This window comes from Panthera onca, chromosome C1 (genome assembly GCF_046562875.1).
Source record: "Panthera onca isolate mPanOnc1 chromosome C1, mPanOnc1 haplotype 2, whole genome shotgun sequence".
NCBI classification, from domain to species: domain Eukaryota; kingdom Metazoa; phylum Chordata; class Mammalia; order Carnivora; family Felidae; genus Panthera; species Panthera onca.
Window position 1 is genome coordinate 221,373,135 of NC_138346.1, and position 19,563 is coordinate 221,392,697.

The 19,563-nt window shown below is 61.1% G+C and overlaps 1 protein-coding gene across 7 annotated transcripts in view; it reads right to left on the reverse strand.

Annotated features, from left to right (window-relative positions):
• Positions 1–17,572, reverse strand: part of SAMD11 (sterile alpha motif domain containing 11) — a 21,726-nt gene extending 4,154 nt beyond the window's left edge. For 2 of the 7 annotated variants that reach the window (XR_014138140.1, XM_060624821.3), the window contains exons 1-7: positions 16,519–17,572; positions 15,272–15,363; positions 11,115–11,296; positions 9,676–9,726; positions 5,537–5,661; positions 2,194–2,283; positions 1,886–2,020 (exon numbers count right to left, since the gene is read on the reverse strand). Coding sequence is in view for 6 of the 7 variants with exons in the window: in XM_060624821.3 (XP_060480804.3) it covers positions 1,886–2,020; positions 2,194–2,283; positions 5,537–5,661; positions 9,676–9,726; positions 11,115–11,296; positions 15,272–15,363; positions 16,519–17,035 (1,192 nt within the window). In the remaining variant the exon portion in view is untranslated. Of the gene's footprint in view, positions 1–1,885; positions 2,021–2,193; positions 2,284–5,536; positions 5,662–9,675; positions 9,727–11,114; positions 11,297–15,271; positions 15,364–16,109; positions 16,212–16,518 lie in introns of those variants that run through there. The other 5 variants (XM_081796528.1, XM_081796527.1, XM_081796530.1 and 2 more) reach the window with 4 other exon arrangements.
• Positions 17,573–19,563: the final 1,991 nt, after the last annotated feature.

A 19,563-nucleotide genomic window follows, 5' to 3' on the forward strand; every position in this document is an offset into this window, starting at 1 on the left:
AGGACACCAAGGAGACCAGGTGCTGATGAGAGCATGTCCTCAGAGCGACCTTGCCGTTTGGTCATGGGGACAGAAAGATGAACAGAAGGCCACAGGGCAGGGGAGACCAAACCCTTAACAGCGCGGCTAGCTTTGTATGGCGCTGGGAGTGGGGGTTGGGAGGCACCCACCTGTATTGAGAGAGGGGCAGGTTAGCATTGAAAGCGATGTGGGGATGCCAGTAACCAAGATGCAGTGGGAGGGAGGGGAAGGCCTCCCTTTCAGGGGATTCTGTGGCCTCTGAATGTTGATATTGACAGGAGTTCAGAGGTTATGGAGATCAAGGCTGCAGGGGGCCTTGAGGGATGGTGTTGTGCAAAGACCCAAGAGTGAGGGATCCTCAGGCAGGCCTGCTCCTGGAGGCGTCGGGATGGGTCTCCAGCCCCGGACAGACGATGCCCAGGTGACTTCCTTCCCGGTAACACTCCGTGCACACTCGAGGAGTCTAGCCCTCTGCTCCGCATCCGGGTCCCTCCATCCTGCTCGGCCGGGCCTCTGAGTCTTCCCCCACTCCCACTGTCACCCTTCCCCCCCCCCTCCCCCCCGCCCCCCCCCCGCCCCCCCGCCCTGCGCAGCCCCAGCCGTGGCCGCCGCCGCCGCCGCCTGTTTATAAATTAATTACCCGAAAAGCGGAGGTGGGCCCTGCCCGGGCCGGGTGCCAGCCCGCAGAGCCCAGCCGGCGCGGCCGCCTGCATCGATCCCAGCGGGGCCCCTCGCCCCCGCGCCCGCCCGACGGCCTCGGTTATTTACAGTCGGCTCCGCGGCGGGGGCGGCGGCGCAGGGCCATGATTGACAGCCCGGCTCCCGGTGCTGCTCCCCGGTGGCCGGCGCCCCCTCCCCCGCGCAGGCCAGCCGAGCGGGCCCCAGGCAGGGCAGGGAAAGCAATTAAAAAGGAAGATTTTTAAATTATTAACATTTGGTGAATTATTCAGGCTCTCGGTGCCTGACTGCCCTGGGGGACAGTGCCTTGTGTAAGGAGAAATCCTGCCCCCTTTCCCAGCACCCCTCACCCACCTCCAGCCAGAAAAGCCAAGCTAGCGGCAGCACCGGGGGCTGGGGTCTGCCAGGCCAAGGTGCAGCTGGTCCGGGTGCCAGATGGTTGGTGGGTGGGTGAGGTGTGTCCATGAGAGGCAGGAAGGACAGATGGACAGAGCACAGGGTGGGGAACCGGGTGGGGCAGGGTCCCCGCCTCCAGCTGGAGCTTCTCCTGAGCACCAGTGAGGTCCTGGTAGCCACATCCCAACTGCCGCCCATCCTGCCTTCTGGATGTCCTAGCCTGACTACTCCCCTCCTCTTGGCCCCTCCCACCTAGAGACCCAGGCTGACCCCCAGGTGAGGTGGCTAGCACAATCTCACACATGGCCCTGACAGCTGTAGTAGGAAGGACTACAGCATATAGACCCAGGGACAAAGAGAAGCTGCATGTACTGGAGAGAAGCAGGTGGGCCTGGTTCAGTCCCCACCTCCCACTCTCACCGGGGTTCACCTCAGACTCTGTTTTCTGTGTCTGTGAAATGACAGTGCTTGCGTGTCACAAGTGAGGCATGGGTCTGCTAGACGGTCTGGGAGACAGTGGGGTATGCAGGTGGGGGATCCCCCACATCTGCCCAGGCAAGTGGCTGCCTGGGCAGAAGGGGAGGAGAGTGACTCCTCATTGCCCACCTACAAGGGGCCTGTAGGGACTGAGGGGCCTACAGACCCACATCCAGACCCAGATTTGGTCTTAGCAGCCAAAGACCCCAGGGCCTCTTTTCACACTGAGCAGAGGCCTCCAGGGACAGTTAGAGCCTAGCACATGTGGGTAGACACTTGGTGGGGGATCGTGCCACGGGGAGGGGGCACATACCGTGGCTGGGGAGGCCCAGGTGGTAGAGACGCTGCGGGTCCTCAAAGGTGCCGGCCTCACTCAGGGCAGACACAAGCCGGCGGTAGTGATCCTCAGGGGCCATGCTGGGCCCTAGTTCTGGCAGCAACAGAGTCTCTGTGTTGGGAGGAGCATAAGGTAAAGGGATTCTCCTTCAGATACCACCATGGGAGAGAAGCAGAACCTCCCCTCTTAGACCCTGCTGTGGGGCTGATTTTGCCTCGGCAGGGTCTAAGTTACCCCCTCCCTCCTCTGGGACCTGTCCCTCCACCTTGAAGTTGAGTTCCCACCTTGGGGTGGCTTGCTTCGTGCCTTCTTCTCCAGTGGGCACTCACTGCTGACGTGGGGGGTGCGGCCTGGCCTCTTGCCCAACAGGTCACCTGGGGGAGGGTAGAGTGAGCCCCACCCTGTGTCTCAGGGCTTGGAGGGGATGGAGGCTGGGAAGGCCAGGGGCAGGGAGGGACCCAGCCCAGGCCTCGGTCCCCGCCAACCTCAGCTCAGAGCCTAGCACACGTGGGTAGGGGATCGTGCCACGGGGAGGGGGCACGTACCATGGCTGGGGAGGCCCAGGTGGTAGAGATGCTGGGGAACCAAATCCATCATTGCTCAGGTGCCCTTGGATCCTGGCCAGGTCAAAGCCTTTCCCAGCCCAGGCTCCCAAAGGACATCTTGCCAGACTTTGGACAGGTCAAGGGACCGTTCTGATCCTGGGCTTTGGGGTATGTGTGTATGTGACAGGAGGTTTGTGGTAACAGCCCAGGTGCCAACTCAGGACCCCACAGGCACCCTGCTGCCCCTACTCAGCCAGATTAGTCTCCTGTACAAAGTAATGGCCCCTCCTGGTCATTCTGCTAAAGGGAAATGGAAGGCTTTGGTTTAGACTGGAAGCCACTTTACCTCCCCTATCCTCTACCTGCTCAGGGAAGTCCCTAGGCAGCAGGCCCCCAAGGCCACCTTGAAGCCCCCAAGGTCAGGCACACCTGCCACACCAACTCCTGGGTACCTCCACCAAGGCCACACCCCTCACTGCCCTCAGAAGGCCTGAGCCAGCACCCTGGCCTTTCCGGCCACACACCTGCCTACCTGCCCAGCTGGGCTCTGAGCTCCTGAGGGCGCCCCTGAGCGGTCTCACCTGCTCTACACAGCCTGGCCGTAGTAGTGGGGGGAGGGGCAGCCCCACTTCTCTCCCGAAGGCCTCTCTCAGGTCCTGCATCTAAAACATACTCATCTGTCTCCCCAAGGCAGCACCTTTCCATCCCAGGCCCTAATCCCTCCTTCCTGAGCTCAGGGCCTGGGGTGGGGGTCTCTGCTGAACAGCTCAGCAGATGCCCTGCTCTCCTGGGACCACCCCAGTGCTGGCCTCCAGGCCAGATCCTGTGCTCTGGCCCCCTCTCTGACCTGAGAGGCCACCTGGGTGGGTGGGGTGAGGGGGCTACCCCCTCTGTGAACCAGGCCTGCCATGACACCTCAGCAAGGCAGGCTTCCCAGAAGCCTAATTCCCAGAGCCTAATTCCTTTCTCTTATTCCCTTAATCTGTCATTTTTATCAGGCCGGGGAAGTGCGGCAGCAGTGAGAGGCCGATCAATCTCCACTTTACAGCTGACAGAATGGTGCTAATAACTTATTGATCTCAGCCACCTCGCTGCCATTGGCCTGGGCTCGGCAGCCCAACCCCTGCCCTGGGAGACGAGGTCCTCGCTGCTTGGTTGAAGGGTCCCCACCTCAGTGACCTGGCAGGACAGGTAGGGGGCACAACCAGCATGAGGGCCAGCCCCCAACAGCCTTGGGGCCTCAGGGCAGGAGGGCCACAACATCCAGCTGTGCTGGGCCTGGAAGTGGCTTTGGGCTGGGTCCACACCCCATCCTGCATACACCCCTTCTGGGTTTAGCAAAGAACCCGGCACCCTCACTTCCCTGAGTTCTGTTTCCCATTTTCCACAGTGGAACCTCCCCTTCCCCTTTCTCTTGGGGGATGAAGGCTCCCCTCTGTCTGGGGGAGGTGCTGCTGGAGGCAGAAGGGCCCACAGTGAGACTCAGCCCCGGGACTACAGTAAGATCCCGCCATGGAGATCTGGGGGCCCACCAGTCCCTGATGAGGGCCACACTCACTCATAGACCCACATACACAGTTGTAAGATGCCAGCACGGACCCCAGCTGAGCCCCTCACAGTCCTCCGCGGCCCTTCCTGTCTAGGATCCAGGGAAGGACCAGGGCCGGGGTTGTGGGAATAAGATTGACAAGCGGCTCCCGGAGAAGCAAGAGGAGGTGACGGCAGGCAAATGTCTCCACCCAAGGGCCCACAGGCACAAGTGGAAGCCAATGGGGGACTGCAGCCCCGAGGAGAGGGCAAACTCTGACAAAACCTGGGCACGGCGCACACATGTGACACTCCATGCAGAGCACCTGTGACCCCTGACACGTTTGTACGCCCGTCTCAGCGTAAAGTGAGAGTGAGGACACAGGTGTGTGGCATGGTGACACCCAGACACGGGGTGTGAGCTGGGTGCGGGGCCACGCGAAGGCCCCAGGCATGCAGCCCCAGCTGGGAGCAGGGCACGCATGCACGCTCGTGCTGTGTGCCGTGGGGAGGTCTCCATGTGTACGGGCAGCATGGGGAGGGCCTGCTGGCTTAGAATATCTCAATCACTGTGTGGCTCCCGCAGCTCCGCCCGATCGATGGGGCAATTAGATTTTATCAGCTGCCTGCTCAGCCGCCTCCAACAAGGCTCCAGAAGCAGCCCCCTCACACCCACCCCACAAAGGCCTTCCCAGGCACAGGCACGCCTGGGGGCACTAATGGGGGATGACCGTCTTCTCCCCGGCCTTTCTGAGAGCTGTAGCCACTGCCGGAAACTTCCCTGCCCGGGGTCCGTAGGACTGCAAGGGACCCCTGCCAGCTCCTCTTACCTCCCCTTTAGCCGAAGCTCAGCCATGCCCCATTCTCTGCAGCAAAGCCCTGTGGCCAAGTCCCCTCTGGCCTACTCCTCTGTTGGGGGGGGGGGCGCGGTGTCCCCCAGCTGCCCCCTCCTTCTGAGCTCCTGTTGCCCCCAGGAGCCGTCCCTCTGAGATGACCCTCTGAGATGACCCCAGGAGCTTCTGAGCTAGCACTCTCCTGCCTCACCCCTGCAGAGATGCCCCCTCTCTTAGGCGATGGACCCCCTTCCTCCAGGCGCCTGTGCTCCATGGGGTCGGTGGGCACTTTCATGCATGTAGAGCGTGTCCCTGCCCTCAAGTGAGCCATTCACGATGTGCATTTCTGAGCCTCTGTGAGGCCTGCACATCCGTGACTGTCCTCCCGCTTCTGCTCCTATGGGAAGGGGGTGGCAGTGGCCTTGGCCACTCCAAGCCCACCCCAGAAGCAGCCACGGTGGAGCCACTGCCTGTGCCTCCTGTCTGCCCAGCTGGCCGGGATTAACACAATTACCATCACATGGAGCCCCAGGGGACAGCCGGCCTTGCCACCTCCCGCCTCCGCTGGCCTCCCTGGCTGTCAGCCAAGGCTGCTGGGGGTGGCGGCATCCAGAGCTGCTGAGCAGAGACACTGGGAGGGCGGCAGGGCAGGCTGTCCCCAGGCTGAGCTGCAGTGGCCCTGGCAGCCCTGTTCTCTCCCCCCCACCCCCCCAGCTCCTCACCTGCAGCTCCCAGGCCGATCTCCACACCACCTCTCTGGAATTCACAGCGGCTCTGATGCTCGGGCATAACGAGGTGGCGGCTACGATGGACGCTGGATATGAGGGTGGGCAGGTCACTGTCCTGGCTGTTGCGAAGCAAGACAGCGAGGGTGAGACCCCAAGAGGCCGTGTGCCCAGTGCTGGGTACAGCAAATGCCTGACTGAGCTCGAGTGTGGGCACGCATAGAGCCTGAGGACAACACAGAAGTGCAAGGCCTCCTACACACCTCTCTGTGGCCTGTGTGACAGCACACATGTGGGCATCCCCACGGCCGGTCCCAGGGGAAACATCTAGTGGGTGTGACCTATCCAGTCCCACCCAAGACCACTAGGACCTGCCAAGTGTCTACCTGGCACGGGACCTTACACTCAGGCCCCACCATGGTCCCCAGGGAGGGTGTGTACAGAGCTCAGGAGCCCAGCTCAGTTTTGCCATGCTCTCCCCAGAGTGACCAGAGCAATCACCAGGCAAGGGGCGGGGGGGGGGGGGGGGGGGCGGGGTCTGCTCATGAGAAGGTGCCCAGAGAGGACACACACTGTCACACACGCACATATCACTTATCTAGCACTTAACTACTGTGCTTCACTAAGGAAGTTGCACGCGCTCTTTCAACTAAAACTTGTAACCACTCACAGACCCTCAATTTCTTCAAATAAGGAAACCAAGATTCAGACCAAAGTCCTGCAGCCAATGAGGTGTGTGCGCACACAGGGACACATGTACACTCACACAAAGGGCCTAAAGAGCATGCACCTACAGACACACACAGACACACAGACATACAACATGACTGGGGAGCCTGGTCCTCCCGTGTGTTCAGGACACTCTGCTCTCCCCAAGGCTCCCAGCTAAGAGCCTCAGCCACCAGGCATGTGCGGGCCTGGAATAAGCATGTATTTAACTCTTTTGTTTCCTCATTTCTCTTCCTGCTAAATCAGCTCAATCCTACAGCACAGAGTCCCAGAGAAAACAAGGAGTGAGAAGATCTCAGTGCGACTGTGTGTGTAAATGGCCCCATTTGTTGTTGATGTTCTTGGCACGGGGAAGGGTCACCCGCCATCTCACAGATACAGCCTAGAGCAACAGGAAGTCAAGACAGAACAGGAGAGGAGCAGGGAGGGCCCTTGGCGCCCCACCCTCCCCAGGACCATCGTTCCCTCGCCCACCTGTACCAGAGCAGCCTCCCAGCTGGGCCCCTGCTAGAGGGCCTCCACGGAGTGACCTGGGAACCGACCCTAAACCTCATTAAGTAGCCCCCAGCCCCCCTGGCCTGGGCGGCTGGAGTAGGCTAATCCAGGCTGGCCCCTAAGCAGATCAGTTTCAGCCCCCAAAGACTCCAGGGCTGGGCTCTAGAGCCTTCTGGGAGGCCCAGATGTGGGTTCTCTCCCCACCCCCCCCACCTCTCCCAGGAGGAGAGAAGGGCCCCCCCACGCACACAGGAGTGCAGGTGGGGTGGGAGTAAGTACTTTATGGGATTAATTGGCAGCAATTCTCATCCCTCTATCATCCTCATCAATGCGAAGGTGTTGAGGATAGAACTGCTGTCCTCAGCACTAGGGAGGGGGTGAGGGGGTGTCTCGAGACGCCTCCGAGTTCTCCCCTGAGGGTCCAATTCTGGTGTCCCCAGGGCTCCTACAGGAAGTGAACCAACTACCCGCAGACCGGATAGGTGAGGAAAGAGCCCATCAGTTTGTTCCCCATGAACCCTTAGTCCAGCATCCACACAGCGTCCTTGGACTGTACCCTCGCCCCCCCCCCCCCCCACTATGGCCATCAGTTCTTTTACTGACAGGTCAGTTATTCAGGCACTCAGGTGCTGTGGCACGGTGGAAGTGAGGCCTAGTGGGAACCAGAACACTGCCGCCCACCCCACCTCTGCTCTCTGCCTTGGGGGTTTATCCCACAGGGCCCAAGACAGCCTGGAAAACATGTTCTGGTCATCTGGCCACTCACTGAACAAATATGCCAGGTTTTATACAAAGAACTACAAAGAAACAGCAGGCTGAAAATGCGTAAGCCTTGCATTTGGCATCCCAAGTACGAGGTTCCCGTGGCCATGGAAACACCCTCTGCTGCGTCCTGCTGTGCACAAGGGACAAAGCCCATGAGGGACTTGGGAGGCTCTCTGTGGCACCATGGAGTGGGGCTGTGTGTCAGAAGGTGAGGGGGAGAGCTTGAGTGACAGAAGGGGCTACACGGAGGAGGGTATGCTGGAGGATGAGGGAGAAGGGTCTTGCCCCTTGGAGCCCAACTCCCTCTGAGGGGCACCCTGGGCTCCTCCAGGCTCCCTCAGCGACCGTCATACTGTCCAGTCCTTGCCCATATCCTAGCCAACTCAGGGGCCTCAGGAGGGCAGGGACCATATCTTCTGCCTGCTGCCTGGGGTGCATGGCCCCTGAGGTGGGAGTTTCAAGCAGGCAGGCCAATGGATGGAGAGAGACAGGACAAACGGAGAGTGAGAGATGAGGACGTTCGAGCAGACAGGCACTACCGAGTGGACGGATGCAGAGATCGAAAGGATGAGAATAGCAGAGAGACGAACGGACAGAGCCTAGAGAACAGACAGGAGACAAGGACAGACAGACAGACGGGGCCAAAAGGAGCCAGGAAGAGACAAAGACAGAGCCGGGGAGGGGGCAGTGTGAGGCAGCTGGGCTGTGTGCCTGGCCAGAGGCCGAGGGGCCGTATCAGCAGGTAGTGGGCGGATGGGCCGTAAGTCCTTTTGACCATGCTCTGCCCCTGCCCCCAGACTGCAATCTCCCCTCTGGTAAAATCCAGAAAGTCATCCCAGCCACCTCTGGGAGCTTGTGCAAGAGTGAAGGACCCCACATGCCCTTGGACTTGGCCCCTTACCAGGGGCCCCCTGCGTCTGGACACCTGGGACCTTCTCTCACTTTACAAGGCCGGGATGGATGAGGAGGGGGGTGGATGAGGAGGGGGCTGCAGGCAGGAGGAGTCATTCTAGGAATGCAGGAGCCTCCCTTGGGTTCCCTATAAGCTTCGCTGACAAATTTATCCTGTAGCTTCCCAAGTAAAAGGCTCATAAAACGTCATCAATGTTCATGACGGTTCATAAAAATGAACAGTTGAGTGGGCAACTTCAGAATGAGGTGGAAATAAGTTTGAAGGTGTTTTCGTTGTAATCCGGCTCTAGGACCCAAACATTTTCAGAGATGTAACTAAGAACACATAATGGCACAGGGCCAGGCTGGGGGTGGGGAGTGCAAGCCCCTAACCTGCTGGGCTGGCCCCTTCCTGTGTCCTCCCTGGAAGCCCCAGGGTAAGACTTGACCCCGCTGACCAGAAACCACAGCCTGGGCTGCATCCACAGACTGACCATCCTCTGCCCCTCTGGAACCTGGAACTTGGGCCTTCTCAATGTCCCCCAACCTCCTCATCAGGTCCCCTCATTTTCTCTCCTTACTGAGTCTTGGGTTTGCAGCCCCCCTGCCCTCCACCATGCTTCTACGGCCTCAAGTGCCATGTACTGGAGCAAACCTCCAACCTCCTGGGCAGGGCCTCCAAGAAGGACCCCATCGAAACACTCGTCAGTCCTCCGCTCAAGAACTTCTGGTGGCTCCTCACTGCCTGGAGGACCCTGTCCTACAGCCTCAGCACCCAAAGTTCTTTAGCATTCAATTGAGTCAGAGCTGCCAGTTCCCCCCAAGCCCCCACCCCCATCCCACACATCCCCTTGCCTTGTTCTTCCATACCTTTGCAGACTTCCTCTTTCCCTAGTAAACGCCTATGCATCCTGTAAGATCCCATGTACACACCACCATTCTCACCTCCTGGTGGGTCTTTGGGAGGGTGAGAGGGAGAGGTCACGGCCTCACCTTTGGGCAGATCGACTCAAATGGCCAGTCCCATGTGGGAAGGGGAGTGCACTCTGGCTCCAGGATTGGGCTGCCCAGAACCCATGCCTGTGCTGCTGTCAAGGCCCGGGCACAAGTCGACAGACAGACCACAGGGTAAGGAGGGGAGGAAGGGAGGGAGCTAGAGAGATCTAGCAGCAGACCCAGGGGACATGGGGCAACAGGTCTCCGTCCTGCCCATGCACAGGGTATGGGGAGAAGCCTGGCCCAGACCCGAACCCTACCTGCAGGACGTCTCTCGGAAGGAGATGTTCACGTCCCAGTGGGTGTGGACTCTGCAAGGAGAGAAGCAGAGGGTCAAGGTGGCCTCTAGGACCTAGTACGTGAACAGCAGGGCATGGGTATGGCATAGCCCTCATCTGCCCCAGAGCGCTGGCCCCAAGGGAACTGGGCTGGCTCAGCTTTGTCTCCTGTGCCGTCTGGTACCAGCTCAACCAGCCGGTGGCTGACATCAGGGTAGAAGCATGGGGTGGGAGCCAGTTCCTGGTCTCACGGAACAAAGAAACTGGGAAGGACGGAATCGAGGCTGCCATACCTCTGCCTCTTGGTGCAGTGAACCCAGAAGAGCTGCCACGTTGTGCAGAGGGGGCAGGGCAGCCTAAGGCTTCTTCTGCCCAGCAGCCATATGACTGAACCCAAACTGCTCGTTGTTAGAGCTGCTTCGGCCAGGCTGGAACTAGGGCACGGAGCAAGCCCCCTGACTGCCGCTAGCACCAATGGTTCAGTGTCAGCCCAGGTGGGTGCAGCTCCCTGGGTCCCAGGTGCTACCAGTCTGCCTCTTGAAAGTGAGCACCGCACCCCGTAGGTAGGAGGGATGCCAGAACAACAGTACGACAGTCAAGTAAGGAAACAGCTCTGCCCTGTGCCTGTGTCCTCACCCACAGCAGCGCTCCCAGAAAGACCCTCAGGCTGAAGGAGGGTGGTTGGAAGCCTGTGTGGGCGTGTCAACTTAGCCAGCGGGGGTATGGGGGCTGGGAAGTGGGGGTGTTGGGGGTTTGGGAGGGTTATTTGAGGGTAGGAGAAATTGGAACATGTTAAAAGACTAGGCGAGAAGAGAAAAGGCCTCGAGACTCTGGGGATGTGTGACATGTGCTGGATGGACAGACAGATGGACAGACAGACAGATGGAGGGATGAAGAGGTGAGTGGACAGAGGGAGGTGCCTCTGCCAGGAGGGGAGAGGGTGGGAAGTCAGGAATAGTGACCCTCAAGGCTTCTCACGGTGAGAAGCCAGGGGAGCCGCTGCTTGCCAAGGAGAATGAGCACGAGCGTTTTAGGGGCTGCTCCCAGAGAGGGGCTGCTCAGCCTCCTCCTCTCTGCCTGGCTGTGGTGGCGCCAGGCCATCCCTTCCTGGGTCTCCCTGACTGCCCTCCTCCTAGAGCCGCTGGCCCAGCCTCCTTCCTCCCCCCCCCCCACAGAACCACGTCGGCCCCTCCCTCCGGGTGGGTTCTCACTACGGTCCCGTGGCATGGAGGAGTTCAGGCTATTTCAGCTTCGGCAGATACCAAGACAAGAAAATCCAAACTTGGGCCCTGTCCTGAGGTCCAAGGGCCCTCACCCTGGCCTGGCTTTCAGCTGCCTGGAGGCCCCAGTCTTGATGTCCCTCCCTCACCACCACAGCCAGAGCCCATGTGCCCTCCCCACCCGGTCATCGGTAAAAGTACCTTCTCTTCATGATACGGACATGTGGGGTGTCCTCCTGCTTCAAGCCTGGCCGCTGCCCGTAGGCGGGGCCATTCCCATCGCTGTCACCATCACTGGCTGAGAAGCTGGTGGTCAGCTCCTTCTTTAGGACCCGCGCAGTGGGGAGGGCAACCGTCCTCTTGTCTGCCAGCCGCCCCCGGTTCTGGGAAGGGAGGGAGCAGAGGAAGGTTAGGCTAAATCAGGACCCTCAGCCTCCTGGGCAGCTTGCACACCAGGCCCAACCTTCGGGCAGGGCCCGGGTGACAGAAGCCCTCACAGCAACCACTAAGATCAAATAGGGACCATGAAAGGCCCTGCTAAGGTGCTCCTAGCCTGCAGTGCAGGCCCCAGCGTCCACATGAGCCCCGGTGGCCACAGGTGAAGACAGGAGCAGAGAGCTGAGGCCTGGGTCAGCGACCCCTCCACAGACCACCTTCCTTGCTCCATGCCACCCTGGAGGGGGGTGAGGCGAAGGGCTGTGGGCCCTGGCCAGGCTGCTCGTGACACATGCCTTGTCCAGACTCCATACTCCAGCCTCGCCCCCTCCACAGGCGATCGGCCCGAGTGTGGGGATGTCCACCTGGAGGCCAGCCCCAGCTTTCCTGGCACCAGGGAGCCCCAGGAGGCCGTGAGAGCCCCCAAAGCAGAGGTCTGTGTTCTGCCACTTGTTCAATGTGCCGTTACCACTGTCTGCATGTGTTTGCCGGACAATCCCACACAGCTCCCGTGTGAACCCCCAACCGATGCCGGGTCCTTTTTCTGTTCTGCTAGTGCCATGCCAGGTCCAGTTCAAGGGCAGTGTGAAGCCTGAGTCTGGGGCCTGAGCCTGCTGACCCCTTGCAAACTGCAGTCCTGGGGTTCGCAGGTCACCTGGTGGGGAGGCCTTACCAGCCCAGACCCTTTGACCCAGCCTCTGGGGGCCCAGCCTCTCCCCTGCCCCTCTCGGGGCCCAGCCTCTGGGTCAGAAACAGAGATTCAGTATCTCTCACAATACCTACTTCTCCCCACCCGGCCCCCATGTTGCGAGTATGTGGATGCATGTGTGTGCCGTACGCTGGGAGATCAGAGCAGGAGGCATTTGCACAGACGTGGAGGCCAGTCCGCACTGAGCTTGTCCACGCTGAGCATGCTCACACACCAGCGGGACAGGCGAGGTCCCTATATACCACCGCTCCCTCCAGTGTCTTTAGGTCCTGCCGCCCCAGTGGAAGAAAAAAGTTATTGATTATTTTCTGGTGGGCAGGAAGCTTTTTCTTATTTAATAACGGGTTGCTGTTTCCGGGAGGTGGCAGGGACCTTGGGATTATCTAATTCTCTCTCATCCTTTCAGTTACTGAGGCCTCCTCAGACACCCTCTTCCCTGTTGCCAGGACAATGCCACCATACCCGGGGGCCCGAGGAGGAAGGTGTGAAGGAGGGTCTTGCCTCACCAGTGTCATCCTGGACCTAATGGACAGCTGTGCAGCCACCACAGTAGTCCTGTCCTCCAGAGTCCTTCTCTTCAGACCCAGCCCACTCAAGTCTCTTCTCTTCAGACCCAGCCCACTCAAGCTCCAGATTTGGGCAGTGGTGCCGAGAGCCAGGGAGCCCTGGTCTTCTCCCCCTCCTCAACTGGGTCTGGGGACCACAATTAGCCCCATCCCCAGACTCCAGGAGCCAGTCTCCATAAGCCAGCCCTTATGAATCCATTTGGGACACCCTCATGTTCCTCTCTGCAACACACTCAATGAGATATACAGGACAGCATTGGGGTGGGTGGGGCAGTGGAGTCTGAGGGTAGGCCTGAAAGATGAAAGGGCCTGCTTTGTGGCCCCTTCTGAGACCCTGGCCTTGGCCCTGTGCTCTATTGGAAATAGCAGAGAGTGGGTGAGGCTGTAGGTGTGACCGCCTGTCTGGTCCCCGCGCCTCTCCGTGCCAGCTAGTGGGCTCCAGGGGGAAGTGTTTTCAACAGCCCCTGGCCTGTCTGAAGTGTGCACTGCTGGGAAGTCCCCTCAGCCCTGCCCTTCTCTAGCCTATTGTAGCCCAAGCACCTGGACCTCCTCTCCTTTCTGCTTTAGTTAAACTATTCCCTCGAGAAGAAAAGGAAATGCATTTCCCTCTGCTTCTCATCTGTAAGACAAGGAAGAGGAGAGGGAAATGACAGCAGTAAGACTGCCACCTGGGACGGAGCCTGACCAGCTGTGCTGGCCTGGAGTGGCTCCTGTGAAGGGGAACTGAGGAAGAGGGACCAGGGCCCCAGCCAAGGACAGAGAACATACGTGCCTCCCAGGCACACCCAAGACCTCAACCCGTGCTCAGCAGCACAGATTTGAAAGCTGGGTGCCCAGCCTCTGCCCCTCGCCAAGCACTGGCCCCTCAGAGTGCAAGCGTGGGTGCATGAAAGCCAGCTTGCATGGCTGCACGATTCCTGCGCCACATGCACACCCACATTCTGCCCCTGGAGTATCTGTGGCTCTGAAGTGTGTACGTACCTTTGGGCCTGGCTGTGGGGGGGGTGTAGAGCAAGACAGTCTCTATGTGGCTAAGGTGGATGCTAGAAAGACAAGGAAGTCTGTGGAGCTCCTTCCTAAGGGTGAGGTACAGCGACAGGCTTGGGAGGGACCAGGTTCAGGAGAGGCAGGCCCAGGTCTGAGGCATCCCTCCTGTAGGGCAGTGACCTGGGAGCCCCAGACAAGTAGGCAGTTCTAGGCTGGGCCTCATCCCTGCCCGACCTACCCACCCACCCTGCCCCCAATCCAAGCAGTGTCCTGGGGAAACTGATACTGGGCTCAGGCCACCTGTACCCCACACTCTTGGGAGAGATCTCTGGAAGAGTGGGTTGGGAGAGGCTGGTCCCCTCCGACCCAAAGAGAAACTCCAGGCCAGCCTGGAAGGTGCCCAGAGGACTCTTCTCCAGTACCAGCTCCTTGGAAAGGTGCATATGTGGGGAAGGAACTCAGTCTCTTGCCTCAGGCAGGAACCGTGGTGGTGGGCAGGAGGCCGGCTGCCTGTGCAACAGACTCTGGCGATAAGCCCGTGTCAGGCACGTGAGTGGGATAGGTACACGGGGGAGGCGTGGCCGTATCCCCCTTCCCCTGTCCAATCTGTGCATCTGATCTGGTGTCTGTCTTCACAGGGGTGTCTGTGGCTTCCCAGCTCGCCCAGCTTAGCTACCTCCGGGGTCCACAAGGAAACCAAGACGTCCCTTTCTCCTTCCTACTTCTAGCCCAAAGCAAAGAAGCCGAAGGTGGGTGTCTTGGGTCCTCTCTCACCACCTCCTGTGAGAGGGTGCTGCTGATGGTGCCAGGAACAGCGGCGTAACCCTAACTGCCACCAAGAGCCAGGGCCCTAAGTGGCTCTCCCCCAGAAGCTCAAAACTGGTTCCTCTCAAGAGACAATTTCCTCTTCAGATCAACCCTCCAACTACCGCTGCCTGGAGGACATGTGACATGGAAGACAGTGCTTCAGGGGCAGGCACAGCACCCCGATCTCTGCTGCTCCCCTAGGCCAATGAGGGGGTCGTATATGTCTGCGCTGGGTTGGGGACCCCACATCAGCCTCCAACCCCAGTTCTTGACACTAAAGGCCCACACTGCTCAGATTCTGCCTCTAATTGGGTTGTATCTTCAGACTCTCCTGGACATCCAGAGCCTTGCCCAGCAGGGGTCTAGCTCTTGGCATCCCAGAGACACATGTTAGTCACAGCTAAGCTGTGACCACCCCAGAATGCACATCCAGGCCAGCCAACACTGTTACATCCCAGAACAAGTTTTACCCCGGGACCAGCCTCTCTCCCAACCTGGGCCAGCTGACACAGTGGGACCCCCCCCCCCCCCCCGACATGTGACAGGGCAGGATCCCCAGGCCACAGCTGGATGACATGTCCAGGGAGGACACCTTCACACCCTGTCCCCAGGACCTCAGGAGAAGCAGCTCCAAGGCTCCCCAAGGAGTGGCTCCAAGATAGGCGTGATCAGGCCCTGCATCCAAAGGGGAGAGGGCTCCCCCAGGATTCCCACCCAAAGCAAAGTCTCCCCTGTTTGCTCTTCAGGGGCTCCCTCCTGCACACTGGCACGGACTCTGGATCCTAGAAAACAGGCACAAGCTCTGCAGGGGAGAAAGAAGATCCCAAAGCCCCAACTTTTCTCCCACATCTCACCACTGGGGAGGATATTCGACAGCCTGGACAGTCGCAGATCGGAGGGTGCACCTGCAGAATCCCCTTGGACATAAGCGTCTTCAGACTTTTTCCTGTGAGGAGGGCCGAGGCAGAACCGGTGAGAGAGCAGGGCTGGGCACAGGTAGAGTCGACTCACGCAGGAACGCTTTCGGGGCGCAGTAAACTGCGAGGCCCGCTCCCCCTCCCGGCACGTGTGTGAACAACCACCTCAGGCCAACTTCCGAACCCACCCCGAGGCCCTGCGGCCCACCCCACCCTCGCGGACGCCACGGGGATCTGCGGAGCTCAGAAACTCTAGTTCCCGGCGAGCGCCCTCCCCTGACCAAAAGCCGCCTCCTCCCCGCCCCCTGCGTCCTAACCCTCTCCAAGCCTGTCTGCGGGGACTGGGAACCGGGCCCAGGAAGGTCGATCCAGCGCGCAGGTGAACGGCGCCGCCAGGACCCGGGACTGCGCGTGACCCCGCAGCGGGAAGAGGGCAGCCACAGCTGAGCCGCGAACCCCAAAGCCCAGCGCGACCGGGTCCCTAACTTTCTAACGACCCCCGACCCCCGCGCCTGGCGCTCACCGCGCCTCCCCTGCTTGCCTGCTCAGGCGCCCGCACCTCGCGCGCTCGGAGCCAGACTCCTGAATTCTCCAAGCAGGCTGCTACCAGCCCCGCTGCCTTTCCAGCTCCGCGCGCGCCCCCGCCCCGACGCGCGCCCCCGCGGCCCCCACCTGCCTGCGCCACCCACACACCTTCCCCTTCCCTCCACCAAGTCCCACCGGCAGCCCGGCCGCATGTGTGTCCCTCGACTCCCGCCGGATCCTGGGGGCTCACCGACCAGGGAGGGAAGTGTGTCCCGCCCAGCCGGTCTCCCGCAATTTCCCGAGTTCCCGTAAACTTCCCCTGAGCCACAATGCCCAGGAATCCCGCAAAGACCTTCCGAGTGGGAGGAGGGGCCGGCTTGCGTGCAGTTGGGAGCCCAGAGCACCGCGGCCCAAGCTGGGGTGACGGTGGAGGCCGAGGGAGCTCTGCCTCGGTCCACCAAGGCGACCGTGCTGCGGAGGGGGGGGGGGGGGGGAGGGGGCGCGGGGGGTGGGAGGGCTGGCGGGGGAGTGTCCCTGCTGCAGCCCCGGAGCCGCAGCGCCCTCTCTGGGCGGAGACGGAGTCTCCCAGGTGGCAGAATGAGGGGGTCCCGACCCAGGGGTCCTCGGGGAGCGTAGAGGAGGGACGGTGGCGGCCGCACCTTTGTGGCGGATGCTGCGCTTCCAGTCCTTGGCCGTCTCCCGGCCGCTGACGAACTGGAACTCGTTGGGTGTGAGCCACTCCCCGCGGTGGCGGATGGACGGACCTTTGCTGCCCTGGCAGAGTTTGCGCACGTAAAGTAGCGCGCGGTTGGCGCCGCACTCCACCTCGATGCACGGCTCGCCGTTGTCGAGCAGCGGCTGGAAATCCGGTGCTGCGGCCGCAGTGGCGGAGAAGCGCTCGAGGGCCAGGGGGTCCCGGGGCAGGTGGAGGTACGGGGCGGCCTCGTGTAGGCTCAGGTAGGCGCGCGGCGAGCGGAGTGACGGAGCCAACAGCGCCTCGTAGCCGGCGGTCGCGGCGGGTAGCGAGGCGGCCGGGGGCAGGGCGGCCGAGGCTGGCAGTGGTGTCAGGTAGCCTGGGAGCGGCGGCAGTGGTAGTGCGGCCAGGGTCGGACGGAAGGCGGCCAGAGCCAGGGCCAGGTCCTCGCGGCCTGGGAGCTCCTTCTTGACCGCCGGCATGGCGGGCCGGTGGCCCTGCAGCCCGGCTCTCCGCCGCCGGCGCAACTTGCTTGGGCCCGGGCTGGAGTTGGAGCTCGAGGGCCGGGGGCCCAGGAGTCGCCTGGCCGCGCGCCCGCCCTATCCGCTACTGCACCCCAGCACCTGCCGCCGCGCCGCCCGCCGGGCCACCTCGGACCGCTTCCCGGCCGGCTGGCGGGGCCTCGGCTGCCCGAGTCATGGTGCCGCGGGAGCTGCTATCGATCTCCTATCGCGCTCCGGAGCGCCAGGGCTCCACAGGGCGCCGGGCCACCTGCGCCCGCGCCCCGTGAGGCGGCCCCGCGCCCCGCTCGCCGGACTGCCCGCCGGGCCCAGCCTGGCAGTGGAGTCGGGAAGTCTGCGGCCGTTCGCCCCGCCCCGCCCGGGGGTCCCAGGCCCAGGTCCCGCCTCGCCGCCTCGCCGCCCCGCCGCCCCGGCCGCGCACCCGCGTACACTGGCGCGCGCGCCCGCCCGCCCGCCCGGCGGGGACTTGGGAGACTCCCGCCGCCGCCTCCGCCGCCGCCGCCACAACTTGGCCCATTTAAACGGCCCCGGCGCGGCGGGCGGGCGGGCGCGGGCTCCGGCAGGGGGTGCGTGACGGCCGACTGGGCTCACGCGGCTGGCGGCGGGGGGTGGCGGGACGGGGCTGCACGCACCCTTGCCTCATTCCCGAGTGGACGAGGATAGGAGAAAGGGAGTCCCGGGTGTGCGAAGGGGCGTATGCCAGCGAGAAGCTGCGCGCACCTACCGCGCCATTGTTGAGGGAGTCACTAGGCGCAGCTGGAGTCCGGGACTGCACGGGGGGGACGGGGGGGGGGGGGCAAAACCCGGAGTGGGCTCCTAGCCGATGGGGGATCGGTGATCTGGGACTGCCTGCTTGCGTGGCGGCTCTGGGTAGGAGTGTTGGCACAGGGGCGGTGGGTGGTGGGCATTACTGTCGGGCGTGGGTGGTCTCCTCTGCATCTGCAGGGCGTGAGGCTGTGGGTTTGTGGTGTGTGGCCTCAGCAGATGTGTTGGGGAGGCTTCATGCTCTGTGAGTAACAACAATTCTGTCAGTTATTGCCACCTTACTATGCGCTTTACATGCCTTAGTTCACTTGATCATCTCAGTGAGTTTTCCTCATTGTTTCATTTATAGATGAGGAAGGTGAGACACAGAGAGGTCAAGTAACTCTCTTGATGTCACACAGCTGCTTTAAATCCAGGCCGTCTGACACCAGGACAGACAATATCTGAGCCACGTTGTGGGGCAGGAAGGTGGGCTGAGCCCAGTCTGAGTGAGGGTTGGGGGATGCGGGGAAGAGGAGGGGCCAATGAATGTGGGATTGTGCACTTGAGAACATTTCTGTTCCCTATTAGGAGCCGGTCTGGGGAAGAGGAACCCGCTACATCCATGTCCACTTTGGTGTCCTGAGGTAGCAGGTCTGGAATGAGGGTAGCTTCTCCCGCCCGTCTCCCTGCACAGCAGCATGGCAGCTTGCAGCAGGAGCATTAGGAGAAGAAACAGAAACCCACTAGCAGCTGCTGAGACAGGGTTGTCTTTCCCTGGTGTGTTATTTTGGACAAGCTAGAAAGTAGCCTCAGATCCAAACCCAGCACGTAGGCAGCACCCCCCTCCCCCCGCCAGCCCTGTGAGATGCGTTTGGCAGGGTGTCCAGAAAATGTCGGACCCTAGAGGCACATTCACCTTTGGTGGCCCTTGTCTTGCTCTCAGGTGTGGTGCCTCCGTCTCTAATAGATGCAGGAGGCTGTTGCTGCCCAAGAGCCATGGCCCACGGAGCAGCCATCATATTAATCTGTGGTCATGGCACCGTGTGGAGAGGCTATCAGGACTCAGAGGGGGGCCAACTGTCGTGTCTGACCACGGCCCTGACACTGCTTTCAAAAGATGGTTTCCTCCACTCGCTTCTTCTCATGTTTGTCTGCACCTGTTCACGGATCCTTAGGCCTCCTAACCCCTGACCTTTAAACTAAGGTTTGGGGAGGGAAGCCTAGTGAAGTATGTCTCTAGATCTGAGAAGGTACCATGTAGCCTGTGGAGGGAGCCTCCCTTCCTTTCTGCAGGAGCACCCCTCACTCACCCCTGGCCTCTTTCATCCTGAACAGGCCCACAGTGGGGAAGGAGGGGCATAGAAGGCCCCAACCTTGGCTTTCAGGAGCAGGATCCAGCTGGCAAGGTATGGGGGCTAACCTAGCTCACCCAACCTAACCTCCATGCTACTGTCTTGCCCCACCTCTCTTTGGAGGACCAAGGTGCCTTCCTGAAAAGACCATGACTGGGGTCAAAGTTCCCTGCAGAACCCCTTCTCCTCCAAGGGCCACTCCCTGACTCCCAGGAGACCCCCTTCCAGGGGCTGTCCAGGACTTTGGCTAATCAGTTCACCCCTACCCCCACCCCTACCTGTTTCCCCCTCTTCATGGGAAATAGACCTCTCTGCCCACAGGGTCAGAGCCACTTTCCCACAGGGATCAGACGTCCTTAGTCCTGGACATTATACTCCTTCCACAAGGAT